General features: G+C 54.7%; 1 protein-coding gene across 1 annotated transcript in view; it reads right to left on the reverse strand.

Annotated features, from left to right (window-relative positions):
• Positions 1-5,255: 5,255 nt before the first annotated feature.
• Runx3 (RUNX family transcription factor 3) overlaps positions 5,256-24,582 on the reverse strand; it is a 57,451-nt gene continuing 38,124 nt past the window's right edge. Inside the window, exons 4-6 of the mRNA XM_050153908.1 lie at positions 19,203-19,307; positions 11,727-11,876; positions 5,256-7,726 (exon numbers count right to left, since the gene is read on the reverse strand). Coding sequence (XP_050009865.1) covers positions 7,194-7,726; positions 11,727-11,876; positions 19,203-19,307 — 788 coding nt within the window. The 3' untranslated portion in view covers positions 5,256-7,193. The remainder of the gene's footprint in view (positions 7,727-11,726; positions 11,877-19,202; positions 19,308-24,582) is intronic.

Below are 24,582 nucleotides of genomic sequence, written 5' to 3' on the forward strand. Positions count from 1 at the left end.
ATGTGTGTGTCTGTGTGTGAATGCTGCTAAGGAGCAGTGCCATGTCCTGTTAAGAAACGGTGTTCACAGAGGATTCAAATACCTCACAGGATGACAGTTATGCACATATTTATATTCCTAACAGAACAGGTCAAAAGGGGAACAGTGAGGCTGAAAAATGGAACCCCAACTATAACCATAACCCTAACACCTAAACCCTAACCCTAACTCCAAACCCTTAAACCTAACCCCTAACTCCTGACCCTAACCCTAACACCAAATATAACCCCCTAATACTAATCCTAAACCCTAATCCTAATCAATAACATTAACCCCTAATACTAACCCTAACCCCTGTCCTAATCTCTAATCCTAATAACAAATCCCTAACCTTTACCTTAATCTCTAATCCTCATCCCTGACCTCTAATCCTAACCCCTAATCCCAATACCTGGACCCTAACCCCTAGCCCTGACCCTAATCTCTAACCCTAATCCCTAACTCTAACCCCTAGACCTAACCCTAACCCCTCACCCTAACCCTAACCTCAGAGGCTCGGTGGTTCACAGCATTTGCTGTACAACCATGGGGACCTGAATTCAGATCCCACCAGGCAGTTGGATGATGAGATGGGCCTTGTTCTGCTGTTGCTGTGTTGTTGCTGTTGTTTTTAAATATTAGCTATAGGTGATTTAGGACTGAGTTGTTCTCATGGAGGAAGAAAGAAAACCTATCCGAGGCTGAAAAAGGCAGCCATCTTGGCAGAGACTCCCTGTGGGAAGAGGTCTAGACTCAGGCTAAAGTGTTAGAAAGAACAGCTGGGGGTTACCAGGGAGACGGAGGTGTGAATTCATTTCCAACTTCGTGCTTTGTACAACAAAGACAATTTGTTTTCTAAAGTGGAGAAGGGACTGTAGACAGTCTTTCTGCATATCCAGTCATCCATCCATCCATCCATCCATCCATCCATCCATCCATCCATCTATCTTCTATCTCTTTATCTTTTCTCTTTCTTCTTTACTTTCTTTTTAGAAATAGGGTCTCATGTAGCCCAGGTTGGTCTCAAACCCACTATGTAGCTGAGGCTGACCTTGAACTCCTGAGCCTCCTGCTTCTCCCCCCCCCCGCCCCACGTATTGAAATTACAAGCCTGAGTACCCATGCCTGGTTTGCACAGGGCTGGGGATGGAACCCAGGCCCCAAGCATGCTGGATAAGTTCTCCTCTGTGGAGCCTCATCCCCAGACTCAAGTTCCTCCCGCTTCTGCTTTTAAGCAAGGATGTTTTCTCACTCCTGCTTCTCCTTCCCCCACCCCCATGATGGTTTTTATAGCAAAATTATGTCATGGAAGGCACAACCCGGGAGAATGAGAATGGTCTTGTTTCCCCTCAGGGTGCGCGTTAGACCCTTGAGGGACTTCCTTCTGACTTGGAGGCCTCACCATATGGGAAACTGGAACTCACTCTGTAGACCAGACTGGCTACAAACCCACAGAGATCAGCCTGTCCCTGCCTTCTGAGTACTGGGTGCACGAGCCACTATGCCTGGCTCTTTATCTACTTTTACAACTACTTTGGTAGTTCTAGGAAAGCCAGGATGGTTACAAGGAGAAACTCTGCCTCAGAAAGAAAGAAAAAGAAAAAAGAAAAAGCAAGCAAACAAATTTGATAAACTATGCCCAGTGAAAATGACTAGAAAGTTGTTTCTTTCTAAAAAGCAATGATACAGTTAAATAAAAGACAAAGGTCTGAATGTGGGAAAACTCAAAATGCTCACACTAGTCACTTTTGGAGAGACTGAAATTGCCAGTAAATTTTCTCATGTTTCTTTTAGGACTCTGTATTCCTCTCTTTTTTCTTTTCATAATCAAGAATTATCTAATGTCACTTTAAGAAACATTATTTAGCTAGGTGTGGTTTGCACCTGTAATCTCAGAATTTGAGAGGCAGAAAGAGGATCAGGAGTTCAAAGCCAGCCTGGGCTACAAGAGACCCTATCTCTTAAAAAATGTATTTAAGATGTAATACATAAACACAGGAACCTGGGGCTTCTCTCTCATAATCTCCACATCCTCAGACTCCAGAAGGGAGTGGCTGGCTGGACCAGACTGAGATCAACAGGACCTTGGCCGAGGTCAGAGGCCTGTGATGAGGAAACCAAGACGGGGATGGGAAAATCCCAAGAGAGCTGAGTGGTAGCAATGACTGCTCCTAAGACTTTGTTCCAGCGATTCTGTTAATCACCATTCACCCTGGCCAGACATGGTGGTGCATGCCTTTGATCCAAGCATTCTGGAGGCAGAGGCAGAGGCAGGCAGATCTCTGTGAGTTTGAGGTTAGCCTGATCTACACAGCAAGTTCCAGGACATCCAGGACTGCACGACGCTAGCTTGCCCAAAACTCAACAATGGTTGGGACATGGAGCCCTTCTTGTGACCTCAGAGCTAGAGGTACCCACGACATTGTCTAGCTCTTCCTGCTCCGATGCCCACCGCTTCTGCTTCCTGTGCTCAGACCATTGTTTATCCCACGTCCCCCCCATCTCTCGTCTTGGCTCCCCAGGACCCCATGACCAAGGCCAGCCCCCCATCCTCAGCCCCCTCTCCAGCTATCTATGGTTGGAGAAGGCTGTCCTGCCTGCCCTATGTTCTGCTCATATTTCCATCTTGTCTGAGGGGGAGAGACACCTCCTCCGAGGAGCCTGTGTGCTCGTTCTGACCTGCTGTCCCCCGATCTGTCCCGAGAGGAGCACTCCGCTGCGACCTGCTCATCTGCAGATGGCACTTGGGGAGTGACTGAGTGAGCGGTGGCCAAAGCCTTGAAGAGACTGTCCCCAGGAGTAGAGCAGGGTTATGTGGCCAGAGCAGCCACCCATTAACACTGAGGAGTCTTGGCTGTTTCCAGCATTGGGGCACAGCGGGGAAGTGGCATCGCCGGCAGGGCCACCCACCCCTCCGCATTCTGACCGGCTCTGCAGGCCCTCTGTGCTGGATATAAATATAGAAAACAAACAGCCCACTCTTGGTCGCAAACTAAAAATAGGAAGCTTGGAATCCGGCTTCCCAGACTTCCCTGGCCAGGACCACACAGGTGTAGCGGCGGATATTGGGGGGACACGGGCCCTCACTCCGTACAGCCCCCATGGGGAGGAGTTAGGGGAGGTCTGGGTTCCTGCCAGGGAGGCTTGTTCTTACACTCGTCTGACAGCTCGTTTCATTTATGACCCTGAGATGAACGGAGCCCCTGAAGTGCTCTTAGCTGGGATGTGGGGTGCGGTGGAGAACTGCCCCTTCTTGGGCTGTGCTGGGGGTCTGGTGGTTTGTGGCCATGCAGGCCGGGGGCAGGGAAGGGTACTGGTTAAGAAGGGAGGCAGATCTGGGTCAGTGTCAGGTCCTGTCCCCATGTCACATGGCAGCCCAGACTTGATTCCTGTGGCCCATACAAGATGGGCGCTTCTCAGGACAAGAGTCAAAGCCATCCCAGGCCTGATGTCACAGGCTTGGGTCCTTTCTGGGAACTGCCTCTTAGTCGGCCACTAAGCCAGTCGCAGATCATTAATTCAGCATATTCCTCTACTCTTCAGATGAGACAGGAGGACCTCGGGGCTTCCAGACTGGCAGCAGACTGGCATCCTCGCCTGGGCTGGCTGGCGGTGCCAGATCCTTTGATTCTGGACAGTGACCGAGCCTGGCTGGGGCCGCTGAGCCGAGGAGCCTTCCCACCCAGAAGTCAGTTCTCCCCCAGTCCCTGTCTTCCGGTGGGACCTGGGAGCTCGGGGTCGGCAACTGTGCTAACATACGGGACGTGTGACCAGGAGAGTGGCTCTGAAGGGCAGAGACAGGAAGCTGCTACTGTCACTGCCACTGCGGGGCGAGGAAACCCGGGCAGGGCAAGAGCAACTCTCCTGAGGCTGAGGAGTTCTTCCTAAACATCCATCCACGTTTCTCTCCAAAGCAGGGGTTTGGGGGTGGGTAGGGAGGGACTGGATGGGGGGAGTGCTGTTTTCTCTCCGCCGCTCCTTCTGCCACCCACAGGCCACAGAGGTAACTGCGGGCGGGGCTTCCTCAGGGCCCTGCCTCTAGGAGGCCAGGACTTCTCTCGGTTTGTTACCTTTCGACAGGCAGGGTGCAGTTGAGAGGAGATAAAGTCAGGGCCTTTGTTAAATTGAAGGGGCAGCCTTACAGGTCCACCCTCAGATAAACCAATGAAAAGAATGTGGAACTGTGCAGATGTTGCTTCTAACCCAAGGAGAGGTCCCGCTGGGGGACCCACTCAGGGTGTACCTGGGGGCAGGTTCTATGGTAGTGGTGGTCAGAATTCTGTGGGCAGAGCTGCTGCTGGGTAGGAAAACAGGAACTTCCTGTTGGGGGTTGATCTTAGGCAGGCTAACACAACAGGGCAGGACCTCAGAACTTTGAGGTGGGCACCACAGCACTTTGGCTGTCTTGCGAAAATCTGTCTGTCTGTCCCATCTGGTCAGGCACAGGCTGGGGTGGGGTTCTGAACCTCCCTGATGGAAGGGTAAAAAGGGATTATCAGGCTAGGTCCCCCACTGTCATCCACAGCCCCCTGTTTTCAGGGTGTGGTCTCAGCTTGGCAACCACCAGCTACAGGGAGCCACGGAACTCATGACAGCTCTTGGTTACTCAGCTGCCTCATCTCCAAATGACCGCTTTGCCACCCTGTGTCCCAGCAAGCCTACCCTGGCAGGGGTGAGGGACACCTACTTCAGAGGGGCTCCCCAAAGGGATCCTTAATTCCTAGAGCCCCTCACTCTGGAAAGGTCCTTACCTAAGAGGGGTTCTCACTCCTGAGGGGCCTCTGCCACACCCGTTCCAGGGTACCCCACTCAGAAGGTTCCACACCGGGGTGTCTGGCTGCTCCTTCAACCTGTCCCTCCTCAAATCTGATCTGTGCCGGACAGGACCATGCAGGAGCATCTGTCTCTGTGTGATTGACATGGCCAGCAGAGGGAAAATGAGCTAGTGAAATCTTGAGGGTCTATCTGATGTTCTGGAGTGCTAGCCCAGCCAGGAAAGTGGCCTTTCAGAGGTCCTTGGGCCAGGTCTCTGGAGCTACCTCGACGGAGCAGGTTGGAGGACTTCCCAGCACGGGGGTATCTCCCACACAGCCAGCCCTGTCTCCTGCCCAGGAGCAGGAGGTCCCACCCACCGTCACAACTCTAGAAGACCGACACAGGTCCTTCAAGGCATCTGTTATATTATTGTAACAAATACAATTTTCATTTTACAGTTAAATAGTACCCAAGATGGGCAGTTGACTGTACAAGCGAATTGTGCATTAAAAAAAAAAAAAAAAAACCAACAAACACACCAAAGCAGCCTATAGTGCAAAGCAGGCCCTTCCCTCCCCCTGGACTCTGAGCCCGCTTCAGGAAGACCTGCTCACAGCAGGTAGGGTACCTCAGGGGAACAATGTCACCAAGGATCAGCACCCACCTGCACACTTACAGTGACATTGTATTAACCCCTTCAGCCTCCTTGTGCTTCTAGCCAGTGCTTCCAGGTAGCACTCTAAAGCAGCCTTGTGAGTAGGGACCCATTTTTACCAGCCCCTGCTGCCTGTACTGACCATAGGACCAACAACAGACTGAGCCGTCACTGTTAATCAGAGATGGGAAAGAGAAGTAATGGCGTGTGTGTGTGTGTGTGTGTGTGTGTGTGTGTGTGTGTGTGTGATTTCCCATCTCCACCTGCGTTTGGATATCAGGAAGGGCAGTTGTCTGGGGTGGTTTGCACAGTGTTGGGTGCTAGGACCCTGGAGGTGTCTTCCTTGGTAGCCTGGGCCAGCCTACGCCATGGACCAGTAGTGAGGCAGGTAGGAGGGCAATGGGCTACAGCTGCTTCCTGAGAAGAGGTGAGGAGGCCCCTCTGGGTGCAGGAGCTGGAAGGCTAACACAGCTACTTCCAAGAGATAGAAAATGTTTTGGTCCCGCCCCCCAGCAGGTAGGACAAAAGAAACTGTAACAAACAAGAGGTGTCTGAACGGGATTGGGGATTGTCAGGACCCTCTGACCTGCAGGAGTGCTTACAGGTAGGGGAAGGCCAAGCTCTACCACAGAGACCATCACTAAGGAGCCTTTTAGAGGAGAGCTCCATGGCCACACAGGATGTGGCTCGGCTCACTCAGTTTGTGGAGCAGCTCTGGCAAAGCCTTCTAACCTAGCCCACTGACCGTCTCCCACAGTCTCCATGACCCAAGCCCTAGGCCAAGACCTCCCTTCCCGTCTGACCTCTGTCTGGACACTGATCTGCCATTGCACACCTCAGAAGAGACCCCAAAAGGTCTCCCGGAGCCCCTGGTGCCCTCCTATGAGGAATGTAGGTTCGAGAATGGCAGGATCCTGCTGACATCACACCAGTAGAGGCGGGGCTTTCAGATACACAGTACCTCAGCTCTCAGATTTGTTTTAAAACGCATGACGAAGCCACTTTTTCTTTGGCTTCTAGGCTGTTTTTTTCTAGGTATCAACATGTAGGGAGCAGAGCTGCGGGTTGGGAGTCAAGGCCTGGGACACAGCTCAGTTGGACCGAGGGAGCCTACTGAGCAGCTATGTTGGTCATCCCATTGCTTCCCACGGTAAGCCTTTCTGCTCCAACCTCTCTGCCCCTGAGAACCAAGCTGTCCCTTCAGGCTGGAATGTGCTGGGAGGTGTTGAGGCCATCCTCACTTTAGGGACCTGCCACCAGGGATGGGTCTGCTCTGCAGCCTGATATCTTTGGGGAAGCTAGAACTGGCCAAGGATCGCTTGTCTAGGGTAATGGAGGAAGTCAAGTCTGGGTTGTGGGGTTGTGTCCTGGGTCCTTCATCTCAGGGGTTGGGGTTTCCAGTTGACTTGATGGGTATGGATGCGGATGAGTGAGGGCTGGTCCCCGGGTGCAGGGTGAGAGAGAGGAAGTTTGGATATCTCTGAGCCTGGGCTTCTCTTGCCAGCAAAGACCTCCTTACTCAAGGGCAGGGGTAGCCTTTGGCTCAGGAGATAATCCTAGGCATGGCTGGAGACAACAGAGGTGGGTCTGGGCTGGGGCAGTGTCCTGGGGGAGGTCCCCACACTCTCTGTTCAAACTTGTTGCTGGACAGAGCTCTGGGAGCCATTGCTAGCTCTGGCCCCTGGGACCAGGCCAAAGTCTGTTTCTTCCTGTAGCCTGGAGCTGGAGGGCCGGTCCGGGTGGCCCGCGAGTCCCCAGAGTGCTCTCAGTAGGGCCGCCACACGGCCTCGTCCATACGGCCCGGCGTGCTCAGGGCCGTGGGCGAGTTGCTGTGGCTGCCATCGGCCTCCACGCCGTCAGCCTGGCCTAGGCTGGGGTTCATGAGGTTGCCCGCGGACACCGAGGCGCCGCTGGGACAGGAGGTCAGCATGCGGGTGGGCGAGCGCTCGCCACCGCCCGCAGCCGCCATGGAGAACTGGTAGGAGCCGGAGGAGGCGCCGTAGAAGAGGTGGTAGGGCGCGGGGTTGGCCTGGAAGGGCCCGCTCTGGCTCTGCGGGGCCCCGGGGTAGGGCGGCGGGAGGTAGGTGTGGTGGAAGCGACTGCTGGCCGGCATGCCCGCCACGCTCAGGCTGCCCAGGCTGGTGCCCGACGGCGTGGCGCTGTAGGGGAAGGCGGCAGACATGGCGCCCGGGTAGTGCATCCTGGGGTCCGGGAAGCGGCTCTCCGTGAGACTTTGCAGCGTAGAGAATGAGCGGTCAAACTGGCGTGGGTCCGAGAAGGGGTTCAGGTCTGAGGAGCCTGGGGACAGCAAGAGGGGGTGTCAGGTTCGCAGGCCAGGATCACCGTGGGTCCTCTGACACTGTAGGGTAACCCTCCTGGGGACTCTTTTCTCTGCCTGAGCTGGGCTGTGCAGGACCCTGCTCTGGGACCTCTTGTGGCAGATCTAGGGGAGTGGAACTCTAGGCCAATGCAGAGGGGACAAAAGGGGACAGCCCTTCTTCGTCCTATGTGTCCTTCCCAGCCTGCTAGGACACGCACCAGATAGGGCTCCCCACAAGCTCACTCTGGAGAGCTGGCAAGACCAAGGGTGTGAATAGGGTCTCCAGGGCCCAGCGAGACAAGAAACTGGAAGAGGAGGAAACTGAGGCAGAGATAGAGAAAGGCTGATTGTCCCCCTCATGCACAGAAAGTACTGGAATGCTCCAGAAGGTCTCTTCTCCGTTGGGGCCACTGTGTGTGTGTGCGCGTGTATGTATGTATGTATGTATGTATGATAAACAGCTCCTGCCTGTAAACTGCACAGTCAAGAGGCATCAGATGAAGGTCAGGACAGCTCCCAGCAGGACAGACAGACATGTCACTTCTGATCTTGGGAGCAGCCATGGGCTAAGTAACAGAGCCTGGGCAGCAGCATTCAGATATCCCCGTGCCCTCTGGATGGGCACACCTGTAGATTGGGGTCCTGGCTGGGGGGGGGCTCTGCTGCTCCTCATCCCCACTTCCTGAGTCTATGTCTTCTAAGTCTGCCCTGCAGGCTGAAGCTACCTGTTAGTCACACAACAACACACACGAAACCCTCACCACCTCCGCAGCTAAGAGAAACACTTTCAGGTCCAGACCCCAGCCTGGTTAGTATGCAGTCAGAGCCGGCACAGCAATGCCAGGTGTCTGGATTTCTCAGTAGGCTCTAAGAGGGGATGTGGCAACCTGTATACCTACTTCTATAATCACAGGTCCCTGATCCCAGCATTCCCATGGGCTTTGGGAACAAACCTAATGCCACTGGTGGGAAAACAGAGACCCAGCAAGGGAGAGGCATGCGGGTCACACAGCACACTGTCCTGAGCCCCAACACTGCCTGCTGGGCACTGCCTCTTTGTGGAGGCAGCAGGACTTTCCATGGGGGCCTTTGGAGCCATCCACTCTTCCTGGCTTTGATTCTCATTCCCTGTGTGTCCTCTGTCAAATCACTTAATCTCTCCACGCATCAATTTCCTGGGGACCTGGATCAGACTTGTTAATCCACTTAAAATGCTGAGAACTGAGCCAGGCCCGGAAGCCCGTGCTGCTCTCTCTGATCATGGCGGCCGGGCCGCCATCACACCTCTTGCTGTGGGTACCCAGAAGTGGCTGGTTTGGGTCCCCGATAAGGTGAAACTCTGACCTGGGGCCCTCCTCATACCCTGACAGGGAACACTCCCCAGAACCTTGGCCTGCCAAGCCTCAGCCCGCTGTCTCCTCCATCTTGGATGGAAGACCAGGGGAGGTCTATCTCAGGGCCAGCAGGATCTGGGTGGCCCCCCTGGCCAAGACCAGCTGTGTCTGGGGATGCAGGCTCAAGGGCTCCTGCTTCCTGGGTTCTGCCAAAGGCATTAGGTGACCTCAGGTATCTGCTACCCCTTGGGTCTCCATGCATCAGCATCTCAGGCTGTGGAGCATCACAGCGGGCTGCCCTTGGCTCCAGGTGGGGAGACAGGACAGGGGTCAGGCAGCTGAGGGCTCTCTGGCTGCTTAGTCTGCCTTGAGGTCCAGGAGGTTGAGGTGCCTGATGCCCATCTACATGCTGGAGTCCTGTGGAGAGGGCGCTGTAAGATGAGAGGACACCGGACACTGATGCCCTCACTTCTCAGGGACCTCACTTCTCCAAGCAGACCGAACAAGACTTGCGATGGGACAGTGGGACCGAGGCCCTGCAGCAGAGGGACTGGGATGTGTGGAGAGGCCACTGACCCCTCCTTCCTCTCTCCTTGTTGCTCCCGCGTCTCCTCCAGAGTGGTGGGGAAGTACCTGCCCTAGGTACCCCCTCAGATCCTCAGCCTCAGCCTCACAGCCTCAGGAAATCTGAGCGGCCGGGTTCACTGTCAGACAGCCAACCCAGCAGCAGGAGGAAAGGTTCATTTTCTCCAAATTGCCCCAGCTGCTGCGTGCAGCTGAATGAGCCCTTTGAGCTGTGAGAAGCCCCCATTGTGGGCATCTGCGGCAATCCTCCCCTCCCCCATCTTGGCATTGCCTGCAGTAACCAAAGCTAGGGGTCAAAGCGGTTAACCGGCACCAAGGAAAGTGGTGAGGTATCCTGTGGTCCCACCAGGACGGAGGACCAGAGAGTGTGACTCTTCATATCTGAGCCTGCCAAAGCCACTCTGATGGAGACCTCTTTTCACTTTATGGATGAGCACACTAAGTAAGGCTCAGAGAAGTTAGGTGACTGGCCCAAGATCACACAGCCAATGCACGTGGAGCTAGAACTGCTCAGGTGGCCCTGATAATGAAGTCCACGCTTCTTTCCTGTGGTGGGTATCCAGGACCCTCTCCTGAACCCCAAAAGGCCAGCTGGAGCTAACATGGGGCTGAGGAGTCCTATATCAGGATGCAACAAGAGAAGGACTGGCCCTCCTGCCACACTGGCTGGGTGAGGCCCAGGGCTGTTGAGAGGCTGAGTCTGGCTCCAGGGAGCATGGAGTTCAAAGACCATACCCTCTCCCTGTGGCAGGGCAGCCATGTGCTCTTCCCTCACAGGACCTGGTGCACAGGAAGTACTGTCCAGCACTATTGACTCGGGGTGTTCCTGGCTGGACTCGATCCATCTCTTCCAGGCCAGACTCTGTAGGTGCTGGCCTGTGGAGCTGGGGGCAAGGACAAGCTCTTGGACAGGGCTGGGTATGGGGTAGAGGCAGGGCACTTACTGAGGCCAGAAATGAACCTCAAAGGCCCAGGGCTCAAAAGCCGAATCTCAAAATCACAAGCCCACAGGCTTAGGCAAGCTGGGGGTAAGGCCTTTCCTTACCTTGAGCCAGCTTCCTGGCACACCGAGGGATGGTGCCACGCCCCTGATACTGTCTCATGCCTAGGACACATGGTTAATGTCCTCATGGGACATGGAGATGGGCAGAGAGGAGCCAGCACACAGCCCACTCTGGCCCGCATGGTCAGTCCCTTCTCAGGCCTCTAACCTAGGGACAGGCCAAGGGAGACATTGAACTTGGTCACCAGAAAGGCTACATGGCCCAAGGGTGGCCCAACCCTCTTCAGTTTCAATTCACTCATCTGCCACATTGCCCCTGAGCCAACGCTGGTGAGCTGAAGGGACAGGTACCGCACAGGGCAGCAGCCAGCTCCCAGGCCTCGGTGGCTTGGACTAACAGACCTCAGAGAGATCTGCTTGTGGCCTAGCCTCCTCAGTGAGGCCGTGGGGACAGAGCCCAGTCCTAGTGTTCTCTATTCGTGCGATCATGGGTGGAGAGACCGGGCGAGGCGGTGCTGGCACCCAGTGCCACAGTTTCAAATGTGAATAGCACCCAGTGCCAGGAAGGGATATCCCCAACCTGCTGGGTGGTGGTGGTGGCACACACCTTTAATCTCAGCACTCAGGAGGCAGAGGCAGACGGATCCCTGTGAGTTCGAGGCCAGCCTGGTCTACAGAGGTAGTTCTGGATAGCAAGGGCTATACAAAGAAGCCCTGTCTCAAGGGAAGAAGGAAATGAGATATCCCCATGGTATCTCCCCTCACCACGAGAAGGCTGAGGTAGTGGGAGTGTGCACTAAGTGGGGACCCTGTGGCTATGGCTCTATGCCCACCACGGGATTACCCTCGTGTCTCTAGGAAATAGTAAGTTTCAGAGGGAGGAGTGGTCACCACATCTCATGCTCATCCCAGGGCCAGGCACCTGGTCGCGCAAACTGCAAACTGCCCCAGCTGTCCACCCAGAAACGGCGGGGAGCCATCTTCCCCAAGGACTTCACATCCTGGCTCCATTTCCACAGCCCAGCCTGATCCCCACAGAGCTCTGCTGTTCTGTACCTTGGATTGGGGTTTGGGCTTGACTGCTGAAATGGCTCGTGGTGCTGAGCGAGCTCCGGGGGCTGGGGGTGCTGGGCGTTACACGCATGCGCAGGTCTCCGAAGCGGTCGGGGAAGGCCTTGGTCTGATCTTCTATCTTCTGCCGGTGTCCTGTGGAGCACGGGGAGCCCATTAGCCACTGCACTGCCTTGCCCTGTTGGGAAGTTCTCCCTGGAATCTAATCTGGGCCTCTGTGGAACTCTCTGATTTTCTGAACAAAACAGAGATTGTGGCTACGTGCCTCCTCAGGCTCTCGCCTCAGAATGGTTATTTTTACATCACCCCCGGGAGCTCTGACTGGGACAGCAGGCTGTGGTGGTAAGCTCCGAACCACCTAAACCTCCCCAGCATGGTCTGACAGAAAAGGATACTGAGGCAGCAACAGGCCTAGAAGAATGGCTTGGGCAGGCATTGCCAAGGAGTCAGGAGGAGGTGCGATACTCCCCTCATCCCGACCATGCAGATCCCAAAATGCTACATCATGAGAAGTTTGCCTGAATCTTTGGGTCTGGACTGACACAGACTTGTCTTGATTGACATAAAGCTGAGTGGGACGAGAGGGTCTTTCACTGTTCTACCTGAGGTAGGGCAAGTGAGCCCAGGGCTTTAGCAATGACCGCTGACCCCTGCTGGGACAAGGGACCTGAGGCGGCTGTGAAAAGAACCTGATTCCTGACCTAGAAAGTGAAGCATAAAGATGCTAGGCCTCATGGATCTCAGCGTTCCCACACATGCCTGCTACAGGTCCAAGTGGACTCAGAAGAGCCTCAGGAACTAAGCAGGGGTTCCAGGAAGGCAGGCCGCCATAGTTAGGAAACCCCGCTGTCCTCTCATAAGACCCCAGCTGAGGCCAGCGGGATGGTGGGCAGCAGCTGTCGTAATCCCAAGGCTCTAGAAAGGAAGAGGAGAGCGTGCCCTGAGGCACCTGGAGCTGGTGCTGCAGACTCCGGAGCCTGGGCACCTGGGGGTCGGGCAAGCCTGTGATGAGACAGTGGGTGGCTGCGGACTGGACCGAAGGCTTCTGCCTTGCTGAGGATGACTGACTGGCATCATGGTACCACCGTGTGGTTTCTGGCTCAGTAGAAGTGCCAGAACCCAGCTCTGAGGCTACTGGAGATGGCAGGGATGTGTGCATGAGCTGGGGACAATGAATTCCAAGACATCTCAACAGGCAGGAAGCCCACCAGATAGATGGGAGGTTGTGGGTTGCCCGGATGGCAGCTTGGGTGCGAGGAAATGGGTGTCTCAGTCAACCGCAAGTTCCAAGGCAGCCAGTGGGGCCACACAAATGCTGATGCAAAACCTCAGGCCTGCCATTGTCGTCACTGGTGAGCAAAGGACCTGGTTCTGTGTTTGCAACTGCTCCTGTGACCAGCGGAAGGAGAGGGGGCTTGGGGACAGTCTGGGTTCAAGGACAGACCTAAACAGGTGCATCATGGGTCTCACCCCTCACACCTCCCTCCCCTTGGCTAGTGTCGCTATCACAGTGACCACAGGGAAGGCCAATGGCACAGCAGGACACCGAGGCCAGGGTGGTGACCAGAAGACAGCCCAGATCCCTAACTCAAGACCCCTTGTTCCTTCTCTGCTGTTTCCCCTTGGAGCTCCCATGGGTCAGTGGGGACACTGAGGCTTCACAGCCAGCTGGGACCCAGTGGCTTGCCCAGGGCAAGCTCCCTGGAAGACAGGATGGCACAGGACTGCTTCCTGTGGCTGTGCAGGACTAAAGCCACTGTCAGGGAAGAGGCAGACACTGCCAGGGAAGAGGCAGAGGGGAGCCTGGTGACCCCACGTGGCCAGGGTGCCAGAAAGTCTCAGAGGAGGCTGAGGCCCTCATGCTGGGAACAGAACTGAACGGAAGTGCCTGGCCTGTGCCCGGGGAGGACCACAGAAAAACCCTTTTATTCCTTTTCCCACAGTGAGAGCATGGAGCTGTCTGGTTCCCTCAGTCACTTGGGTCTTGCCCTTCTGTGCCTCAGTCACTGTCTTCCCCGACACCCACTGCACAGCCTGTTCACCTAAGTTCCTCCTTTGCAGAGTTACTAACTTAAAACCGCAAGAAGTTAGCATTGGTCACACTGGCCTCAAGCTGCCAGTAGAAAGAGAGGCAGCTCCTGAACAGCTCTGGCCTCCTGCTGCTACTGGCTTGTCCTCTCTCAAACCCTCTGTCCTGAGTGCATGACAGCCTCTACTGGAAAGGCTCCCTATCCTTTGGGTCCAACCTAAGAGCCCTGTGAATAGCCCCGTAACAGTTAAGAGCAGAAGAAATTGGAGCCTGTTGGGCCCAGGGAGCTTTCTCCACAGCAGGCTTAGGAGGCACACCAGCCGCTGGCCTGTGTGGCCTCATAAGGGAGAACCGCCATGCCTCCACTGTACAGGTGGGAAAGGGCAAGGCTAGGAGGAGCCACTGACAGGCTGACAACTCACAGGAGACAATTGGTCACCTCTTATCCCCAGAGCCCATCTCAGGAAGGGGCAAGGCTGTGAAACTCAGGGTGTGACATGGTATTAGGGCCCAGCCCAGACTGCACTCTGTGGGGAGGGACGTGAGCAGAGGGACACGACAGGCGGCTTGGTTACTTTTCTGTTTCTGAGATAAAACACTATGACCAAAAGCATCTTGGGAAGGAAAGGGTTTCCGTCATCTTCCATCACTGAGGAACAAGCCAGGAAGCAGCGCTCCTAGGCCGCCTCTGAGACGGCTCCTGCTTTCAGGTTCCTGCGTTGAATTCCTGCCCTGACTTCCCTCAGTGAGGGAGTGTGACCAGGAGCTGGAAGGTGATGTCACCCTTAACCCCTTGCTTGTGGCTGGGATGTTACATTACAGCAACAAAAAATCCTGAGTAGGACTCAGGGTCTCAGTGGAGCCCTGATGGGTTCTGCCTTGCTTTGAAACTCAGGGTTGAGCCAGTCACACAACTACCGCAGCCCGAGTTGCTTTCCTCTGGGCCTCAGTTTCCGTATCTGTAGAGTGGTTGTCATCCTACCCTAGGGGTGGGTAGATAGGCCTGGTGAAAGTAGAGTTCTCATGGGGAGGAGGGCACTAGGGAAGGGCCCCTGACTTGTAGGTCTGGCTTGCACTGCCTGCCAGCCTCCTGCTGGGGGTCTTTGATCACAGTGAGAGCCCAGGACCCTGTCTGTGGGAGGGCAGATCTCAGCTAGCCCAACCCAGGGCCAGTAGCCCCAGGCCCACTGTAGGCAGCCATCATCCAATGGTGGCTCCTGGAAAGTTTGCTGATCGGTTTCTTCTGTAAAATGCGGGGGGGGGGAGCTTAGCGCCTCCCCTACACTCTTGGGGAAAGTTGGGTCTGAATACACAGCCCACAGGCCCCCCCGCTTTGACCTGACTCCTACTCTAGGGTCACCAACTCCCATGTTACAGAGCCAAGCCATTATCCAATCTCACAGGCAGGTGACTCAGATCAAAGCCCCTGGACTGGGAGACTCCCCAGGGACACTATGTAGTCCAGCTGGGACTCCCTTACTGTCCCCAACCAGGCCAGCATGGGTTCCTCCACCTGCCAGACTCCTGGTGCATCCGCTAGGGTTAGCCCCAGCCTTTAGCTGGCAGGGCAGGAGGCTGGGGTTCCTATGCCTGGTGGACCACACATACAACTTCAAGGCTCCCTTGCCCCCACCCCCAGCTTCACAGTGGAAAAGGCGAAGGCACCAGGCCAAGGTCACAAAGTGATAGAAAACCTGGAATGAGCTGCCTAGCCCACAGAGTTCCTCTGGCAGAGGAGAGCGGCGCTGCGGCTGGCAGGAGGCCAGCTCCACGTCTGGCCTCAGTGAGGCACGAGGTAGGATGCTGGGAGAGGCAAAGTCGGGCAGGGCCCCGGGAACAAGGTGAGCCCCAGCCGCCAGGCCCTGCGCTGGCTCAGCGCTTCCCAACAGCCGCCCTGCAGCCTCCTACTCCTCAACCCACACACAGCAGCCACTGTGAGCCTGCTGCCAAGCTTGCTCTGCGGCCTGTGGGGAGATTTACACCGGACTCGGATCAGCCGCTGGGATGGCAGGCGGGTGCCGGACCTGGGGTGGTCTGCTGTGAATTGGCCCCCTGTGAGCAGATGAAAACCAGTGGTGGCGGGGCAGGGAAGCCGCCTGGCAGAGGGCCAGTGGCAGGGAGGTAGCTCCCGCCCAGGGCTGCAACTGGGGCTTCCAGGCCTGGGCCTGATTAGGGGAGCTGGGAGGTCTGAGGTTAACCCTTTCTCTTCTGCTGGGCGGGTTCTTAAGGATCTGCCAGACTTTAGTGGGTGTTCACAGGCTCTGGGGAGCCGGAAGTACTGAATGACCAGGTGTGGTTCTCTAGACCTCTCAGCTTCCCCACACCTGAAGCCCAGGGTGACACCACGCTTCAGTCTTCTCCAAGGCCCACGTGTGACACTGGGTCATTTTTCCTGCCCATACCAGGTCCTAAGAGGCCACACTGCTATTGGTCCACTTCCTTCAGGACTGAACCTCACCAGGAGACCCCCAACACCCACCTCCTGCAACTGCCCACCCTCTGCCTACTCCAGCTTCCTCCCAGCTTTGCTGAAATGAACACCTATTTACTTAGCTTATTTCTGGCTGACTGAATGTTTGTGTGGGCATCCTCAGGGCCAGGGGCAAGTGATTGACAAGCACAAGAAAAGAACCCTGGCACAGTGGAACGTGCAGACCAGTGTGCAGGCACACTCTGGCATGGGAGCAGCTGTGCAAAGGCCCTGAGGCAGGACTGCACCTGGGGGACCAGCAGCTGGAGTGGTGTGAATTGGGGAAGAGAGTGCAGGAGAGGAAGGCAGAGTCTCCACCAGATTCGGCCATGGTCACTGTAAAACCTGTTTCCCCTTCTCTCCTCTGGAATGTGAGACTCAGGAGGGTGGGAACCAGCAGGTGGGGTTCAGGGTGGTGTTCCCTGCACAAGGAACAGTGCTGGAGGGATGCCAGGTGCCCGGGAAACTATTTGTGGGAATTGCTTTGTGTGCATTTAGGGGAAGAGACACTTCCAGGCCATGCCCCCAGCTTCTGGGAGGTGAGGAAGCTGGGTCCCACACTGTAGATACCAGCACCTGCTGAGCCTGGCAGAGGAGGCTAGTTGTTCCCAAACTGTGGTCACCACCAGCGTGGTCAGGCCCTGCATCACCTCCTATCCTGATGCTGAATCCAGTTCAGCAACCTGCATTTGAACCAGTCCCCAGCGACTGGGAGGGATGCATCAGAAACCGAGGCCACACAGGCAGGAAGCCACTGAGCCAGCCTCAGCCCCAGCTGGCCACCCGGCTGCAGGCTGGGCATGCTATGCAAGGCACCAGAGGGGAACGACCTGGCCACAGAAACCACAGCTGGGCCTCAGGGATGCAGACTCCTGGATTTGGGGCCAGCCCCACCTACCCACAGGGGCTCTGACCTCACGGGGGTCCCAGAGCCAGCTGACCAGGGAGAAAGTACAGAAATCTAAGAGCCAGGAGGCTGGTCAGGTCTCAGAGGGTTGTGACATTTCCTGTGGGTCAACACTGAAAAGTCAGGAACTGCAAAATCCCTCTAAATCCCACTCAACCTGGGCCTCCTGGGCCTCCAGGAGACCCACTTGGAGTCTGGAGATGCTATGGTCACCTCAGACAGTGGTGCTACCTCCCCATGGTGACGGATGTTGCAGAGGGTTGGCTCATGCAAAGACTGCAGGGGGGCTGTGAGAGAGGATCACTTGGTGGCCAGCAGCTCTGTGTGTGTGTGTGTGTGTGTGTGTGTGTGTGTGTGTATGTGTGGGGGTCTTCACTCTTCTACATAGGGAAACTGAGTCTAGCAAAGAGGAAGGATAAACATATTAAGACTAGAGGCTAGGTATTGCAGACCTGATTTCTGGGTCAGGTAGGCCATGGGCAGGAGTAAGTATGTCCCGAGGATGGGGTATCCTGGTGAAAGGCCACTCCCCTCTGCTCTGTGGCAAAAGGAGCTATTAAGCAGGCCCAGAGAGGGATAATACGTGTTCGAGGCCATGCAGCAATCCCAGCCTCTGACCCCAGCTACCTCTTCCTGTTTTGTCCCCCTCCCAGCCACCTTATTACAGAAAGGGCCAGTTAAGGTGTGGGGTTGGCAGGGGACTCACAGGACCCCCTGGGCAGGCTGAGCCACATCCCCATCCACAGGCCTCAGGAAGCACTGGGCTAGCAGATGAACAGAGGGGGCTCTGGGGATACGTGGGGCCTCTCCATCCTGCCCCTAACTAACTCCCAGACCCACTGGTGGCCCTAAGTGCTGTGTCTTCATGCTGAGCCCACTCTGGGGAGATGGCCCCTTTAATGGGGCTCCAGCAGCTACCCTGCTACCCTGCTGCTCCTGAGGGAGGAGGGCTATCTGCTGATGGTGCTGATGGCGTGGTAGGAGTGCAGGGGGAAGGACCAGACATGGGGGCCCATGAAGCCTTTCTATCCTCCAAAGCCCTCCGCTATGTACACACCGCCACTGAACTGCAGGCTCGCAGGGAGGGGGAGTGTAGATCAGCCCCCTTAACAGAGAAGGTGCTCAGTGCCTGTCTCCTGGCCATACAGTCGCCTGCTTGTGCAAACCCATTCTTCAGACAAGAAAAATGAGGCTGGAAGTGGCCTAAGACCTACAGTTAAGGGCATGGGAGGAGGTGACCCTGAGGCAAAAAGACTTCCCAAGGCCACTGGTCCATTTCTGGGCCCCTCCCAAGAGCTACTTGAGGGAAGTCAAGCTTGCCTCCAAGGCTTGAACGGCACTCACCAGTGTGAATGCAAGCCACACTCTTTTGAGTCTCCTGGGCCCTAAGCAGAGGTCCCAGGACCTGCTCTCCTGTTACAAGCCCTACCAGCCTGAGGTGAAGCCTGAGGCAGGAGCAGAACCCCACTGGCATAGGTCAAGGTCTCCACGAACACCCAGCCATCAGGCCTGGGCCATCACCTCCCCAGCACAGGGACACCCTTTGTCTCAGGTGTCATGAGGAGACCCTGAAGAAACTGCAAATTCCACCTCTCGCTGCAGACACTACTCTGATGGACTGAGACTCCCTGGATGCAGTTGGGGCTCAGTATATACTGCAAACTCCAAGTGTACTCCTGTTCTTGTCTCTGTGGATCCCGGGCTCAGTGTGGCTGGACCCTGAAGATCCAGTGGTTTCAGAAGCCGGGTGGCTTCATGGCACAGGGGACCAGCTTCAGTCTGGGAGGCTGTTCCCCTATATCCCTCATCAGTGCAGAATCAATTAAGACGCAGAGAAAACTGGCCTAATCCCCACCCCAAATGCACCCCCATGGTTCCATCCCTCTTCCAGGCAGTCCTTAGAGAGCTCTGCTCTCTTGGCCTCCTTGCTGACCTTTCAGAGCCTGTGCTGAGCCAGTTAAAGACAGCTCTGAGCGGGACACAACGTTACAGTCCAACCTCTGCCGCCCTTCTCCCCTGGACCCTTTGCCCTGGCCCGGGCTCCGTGGCACTTACGTCGGGGCTCCCGGGGTCCATCCACGGTGACCTTGATGGCTCGGTGGTAGGTGGCCACTTGGGTAGGGTTGGTGAACACGGTGATTGTGAGCGTGAAACTTTTCCCTGGGGAAATCAAGGCAGGAGTTTGATGCCAGACACGTTCGCTGCCCCCCCCCCCCCAGTCTCCCACCTGCATTCTGCTGCCATAGTTCCTGACTTTAAACACAAAGAGAGGGAAGGGGGAGTTTCGCTCAAGCTGCTGGGCTCGGCATTCCAGGCCTCAGGAGGCTTGCCTCTCCCCCCCCCCCCCATCGTGTCCTACCTTGCACTGCCCTCCTGGCTTCTTTCCCTTCTGTGTGACTATATTTTTGTGATAATCTTTCTATTTAGGGACTCATACCATTTTGAGGTAAAGATCACAAATGGGTGTGTGTGTTTTCCTGAAAATAATTAGTGATCTTTATAGAAAAAAACGAGAACACAAAACATATTTGAAAGAGAAGAAGAAACCCCGCCCCCAGTTCCACGCGGAGATAACCGCCAGCATCATTTGGGGTTTTCTCTTCCACCCCCTGGGTGTGGGCACGCATATTTACACAGTTGCTGTGGCACTAAAATCGATAGCTCCCCCCCCCCCGTTTTATCTTTTGTTTGTTTGGTTGGTTTTTTTGAGACAAAATTTCTCTGTGCATCTTTGACTCTCGTGGAACTCTCTCTGTAGACCAGGCTGGCCTAGAACTCACAGAGATCCGCCTGCCTCTGCCTCCCGAGTGCTGGGATTAAACACATGGGCCACCCCCCCCCGCCCGGCTTGTTTTTTTTTAATTAAAAATTATTTATTATTTGTCTGAGTGTTCTGCCTGCATGTATGTATGTATATGCACCCTGTGTGTGACCTGGCTCGCAGAGAGGCCAGAACAGGGTATCAGATCCCTGGGAACAATATTTACGGAGTGTGCTGGGAATTGAACCCAGGTCCTCTGCAAGACCAGCCAGTGCTCTAACCGCTGAGCAATCTCTCCAGTCCTGTTTTGTTTTCTTTCCCTGCAACAGCATTACAAGTTCTCCGTAAACTTCAATTTTTAATGGTTGCTAACTAGTCCCCTGGTGGAAGTCTCTGCTTTGATTCGTTCACCTCCTGATGTCGTTGATTATTTCTTGCTGCTGTGTGCAGCCAGAGCTCCAGGAGGACCGACCTGAGAGCTGTAGACATGACTGTTATTTCCAGAACCCTGTTCTATTTTTAGATAGACGTTTGGCTCCAACGTCTCCATTCAAAATTCCTGAGAGGGGAAAAATCTTTTAAAATAATACTTTTCTGTTTTTTTTTTTAAATCTTTACCATTTAAAATAAAATGGAAGTGACCTTCCATGTGTCAAAATCTCTGTCTGCGTCTCTGCCTTCCTCCCAGAGAGTCTCAAAAAGTGTCGAGCGAGTAGGCCACTTCAGGGGATGAATTGTGAGGACCAATCTTGGCTCTCTGGGGACACATACCTCATCATGAGCAATGTGAGGCCATAAGTCACCCGAGTGCCACTGGCTCGTGTCTATCGTGAGGAAGATCTCTAATTGCTCTTGATTTTGTTTGCCTTTCTTTCCTTTATTACTGAGACTGAAACTTTGTGTCTGGCCACTATCCATCACCAGAATCTGGCACACATCACCGCCTCCTAGTCTTGAGACTTTCCCATTGGGGCTTGAGGACCTTTGACAGTCTCTACATCTGACGCTTGTCCATAGCTCTGGGCTGTCTGGGTGATGGCCACCACACTCCGATTTCTAAATTCAGCCCTTTCTCACCCTGCCTTCTCTTTCTCGGTGTTAGACACGTCTTCCCAGGCAGGGAACAGATGAAGGTGTATTTGCAAGGTATTCTGCAGCGAAGGCTCTCTCTGGCCCACCGCAAGGTCTAAGGTGAGGGGATGTCAAAGGACAAGCCTTTTTTTTTAAAGCAACTTAGTCATTCTGTCACTTTGTATGCTGAGCTGTGTACAAAGCTTTGTGCCTTGCATGTCTCGCCAAGGTCTAGGCCAGCACCGTTACGGTTTAAGATGAGACTGGGGTGAAGGGAGGAACTCCACAGATACCCAAGCCCGACTTCCCCTTGACCTGCTTTGCTTCTCTGGATCTAACTGTCAACCCAAGTTAGAAGCTTGGGAACTCCCCGTGGGCAGCCCAAGTCCAGGCATTTGTGCTTCTTTGGAGTGGCCCCCCAGTGGCTCCCAGCAGCCTGCTGGAGACAGGTCTCGCTAATGGTGCCCTAAGGAGTGGGTTAGTTTCCACAGCCCTGCTGTGCAAGAGGGCAGAAGCCATCTTAATGTTCTCTTTGCTCAAGGGAAAATTCTAGCCCCGGAAACAGGAGACGCCTGAGCACAGCTAAGGCAGGCAGGCGGGCCAGCTGAGCCTCGGAACCCAAGGGCTTCTGGGATTCGGGAGAATGCAGTTGGAGCACCCTGGGAAATAGCTCCCTCACTGAAGAGGGTCTCCAGGCGGGTAGCAGAGGTCAGGATGGATCCATCCTTGGACATTTGATTAGGAAAGCCAGCTTGGCTCTCACCCTCAGACCAGAGCCCATTTGCTTCATTTCTGGAGGAAAGAGAAACTGCAGTCTAGGGAAACACAGGGCAGGTGGCCACAGATTCTTTTCCACTTGCCTTGGGAACACTCCTCTCTCAGCCATTTCTCTCCTACACTCCTCCTCCCAATCAAGGGGGCACTAAGGGGAAGCAGGTCTGGCTCTTTGACCTCATTGCTTCTGGGGTCACAGTGAAGGTGGGGTGGGCTGATACCCGGAGCCCTAGCTGCCAGGACTCCTGACTCAGAGGATTAAATCTGTATTGGAGAGTCACCTTCTCAACGAGGGCTTTCCCTGGCCACTTTATTTAAAGATGACATTTCAAAGGCCATGGGGTGTGACTCGGTGGTAGAAGGTTTGTCTAGAATGCTTCAGGCCCTGAGTTCCATCCCCAGGGCCCCAAACCCCAAACAAACAAAGTGGACATTTTCAGTTTGGCCTCTGTGGTTGACCCTTCTTAGCATAGATCGGGCCAGGGATCTGGGATAGGAAAATTTGCAATAGTATTGTCCCCAACCCCTAACTGGAAGAGCCTCTCTCAAGCCAGAGTGCAAGCCACAAGCCACACAAGTTTAATGAGCGGTACCTTGACCTTGCTACCAACAAGCTACACAGACATTCAGAGATCACGCGACAGTCCTTACAGATTTTTCCAAACACCCCCCCAACCCCCACGCTCATCATAAAGTCAGTATTATGGTCATCATCAGACCCGTGCCTAGAACTCACTATGAAATCTGTTCCACAGAGTGGCAACACACCACAAACCCCCTCCCCAGCAGCCATTCCCCTCTGCAGCCCCATGCACCTCCTGCCCTGAAATCCTTGCAAAGTTCCCTTCGGAATCCATCTTCGAGCTGACCGCCTTTCCCTCTCCATAGTGCTAAATTCACGGGAGCCAGAAGTGTTCCACTATTGCCCCCAGTCCCCAGCACGCCACCAGCTGTGTGGTAGAGAACGCATTAACTATTTTATTTTTTTTCGTTTTTTTTAAATTTTTATTTATTTATTTATTTATTAAAGATTTCTGTCTCTTCCCCACCGCCGCTTTAAATGCAGCAGTTTCCCCGATGCAAAGACTGCGGCTCACAGAGGGGCCATGCTTGGTCAGCTCACACAGTATCCAGGCAGGACCCAGAATCTGCTGCAGTTGCTCCTCCTCCCCCCCCCAGCCCCCGCAAACACCCACCACTCCCCTCCCATCCTGCCCCCAGGGAGCAAACCACATGCCACCCCTGAGGTCACCAACAGACCTCAACAGTTAGTTCCTTGCCTTCTCAGCTACCCACAGAGAGGAAAGGGAATCAGGACATAGGGGTTGGGGTCTAGGAGCCTGAGAAACCTCGAGAAGCATGGGTGGGTGGGGCCAGCTGCCCCCAGTACCCAATTCTCCCCCTGGTGGTGCGCGGTGTGAGCATCTCTCTTTCGGAACAGGAAGCTGAGAGGAAGACGGAGGAGGTGGGTGGCGGTACAGGAGCCCAGTAACCATGCAATGGGGCCAGGCCACAAGCCCAGGAGTTGCAGTCCAGGAACTGGAGAGCTGGCCCTAGCTGGAGAGCAGAAGGCTGGGCTGTTCAGGGTGCAGGAAACACACGTCGCTTTCTGCAGCCCTCACAATCAGCCACGGCAAGTGGGCCGGGAAGCTAGAGTGGGACAAGCCCCGCCCACAGGAGCTGCCTGGACTCTGGGGACCGCGCCTCAGCTCTGCAGCCTCTCAGCTTCCGCGAGACACCTGACCTTGTCTACTGATCCCATCAGCCGGCACCTAGGGCTCCTCATACCCAGGCTGCTTCTTAGCCAGTCAATGACGGGTCCCTAGGCCAGTGGTTACTTTGCCTCCTAGAAGACAAGCTGGGAACTGGCCATGGCGATGGACTAATAGGGCACCAGTCCTAGAGGTGGGCGCCTGCACGCTAGAGTTCATGCACATGTGGACTGGTGAGTGTGTGTGTGTGTGTGTGTGTGTGTGTGTGTGTGTGAGCACACACAAGCCCAGTACTGTAGAGGGCCACAAAGAATTAATTTTTCCTAGGAAGGAAAAAAAAAAAAAAAAAAAAAAAATACTCCCTGAGCCATGAACCTACGTCAGTTTTACCTTAATTTAGGCAAATTCGGGGATTCTTTTAATAACTACTGAATTTTTCAGAGGATGGGGTCTAGTTTTGTTTTTAGCTGGGGACCATGGATGGGGGTCAGTGTAAGATCACTGAGCTAGCATTGAGTTAGAGTCAGGCTTTGATACCTAGCAAATACAAAACAATCAATCCCCCCTCCCCTGCAAAAGCAAAACCAAACAAAACACTGCTCAGAGAATTTTCCCATCTTCTGTAAGTCCTGGCACAGACCGACAGCTAGGCCACGGTCACACTTTGAGTCCTGTCACCCCATGTCAGGGGCTTCTTTGAAGGACGCCCTGCCCATGTTTAAGGGGCGTGGTCTCACGGGGAATTTACATATTCAAATCTATATCTGCCGCGCGAATGATTTTTATTTTCTTTTCCTCTCAGTTGTGGAGCGACAGAGGCTGTCCCTGGACTGAACGGCCCCTGGAGGAAGCTAAAGAGCAGATTACACAGCATTTAGGGCAGGGGGAGGGGGGCTGTCTGGCTTGCTCACCGCCCTTTGGTTCACACCTGCAGCGTGGTGAGAGGGCCAGGAGGCCGAGGCATGCAGTGTGCTAGTGCAAGCCTGGCTTTTACAGAAAGTGACCTTTCTGGGATTCAGACAAAATCAGGAATTTAAAAAAAAAACACCAAAATGCACAGAAATTTTTATCTGAGATTCTTAGTTCTGGCAGCCATCAAAGGATGAGGGAAAACTCT

This window comes from Alexandromys fortis, unplaced genomic scaffold (genome assembly GCF_014885135.2).
Source record: "Alexandromys fortis isolate MF-2015 unplaced genomic scaffold, M_Fortis_MF-2015_v1.1 scaffold_26, whole genome shotgun sequence".
Classification (NCBI taxonomy): Eukaryota; Metazoa; Chordata; class Mammalia; order Rodentia; family Cricetidae; genus Alexandromys; species Alexandromys fortis.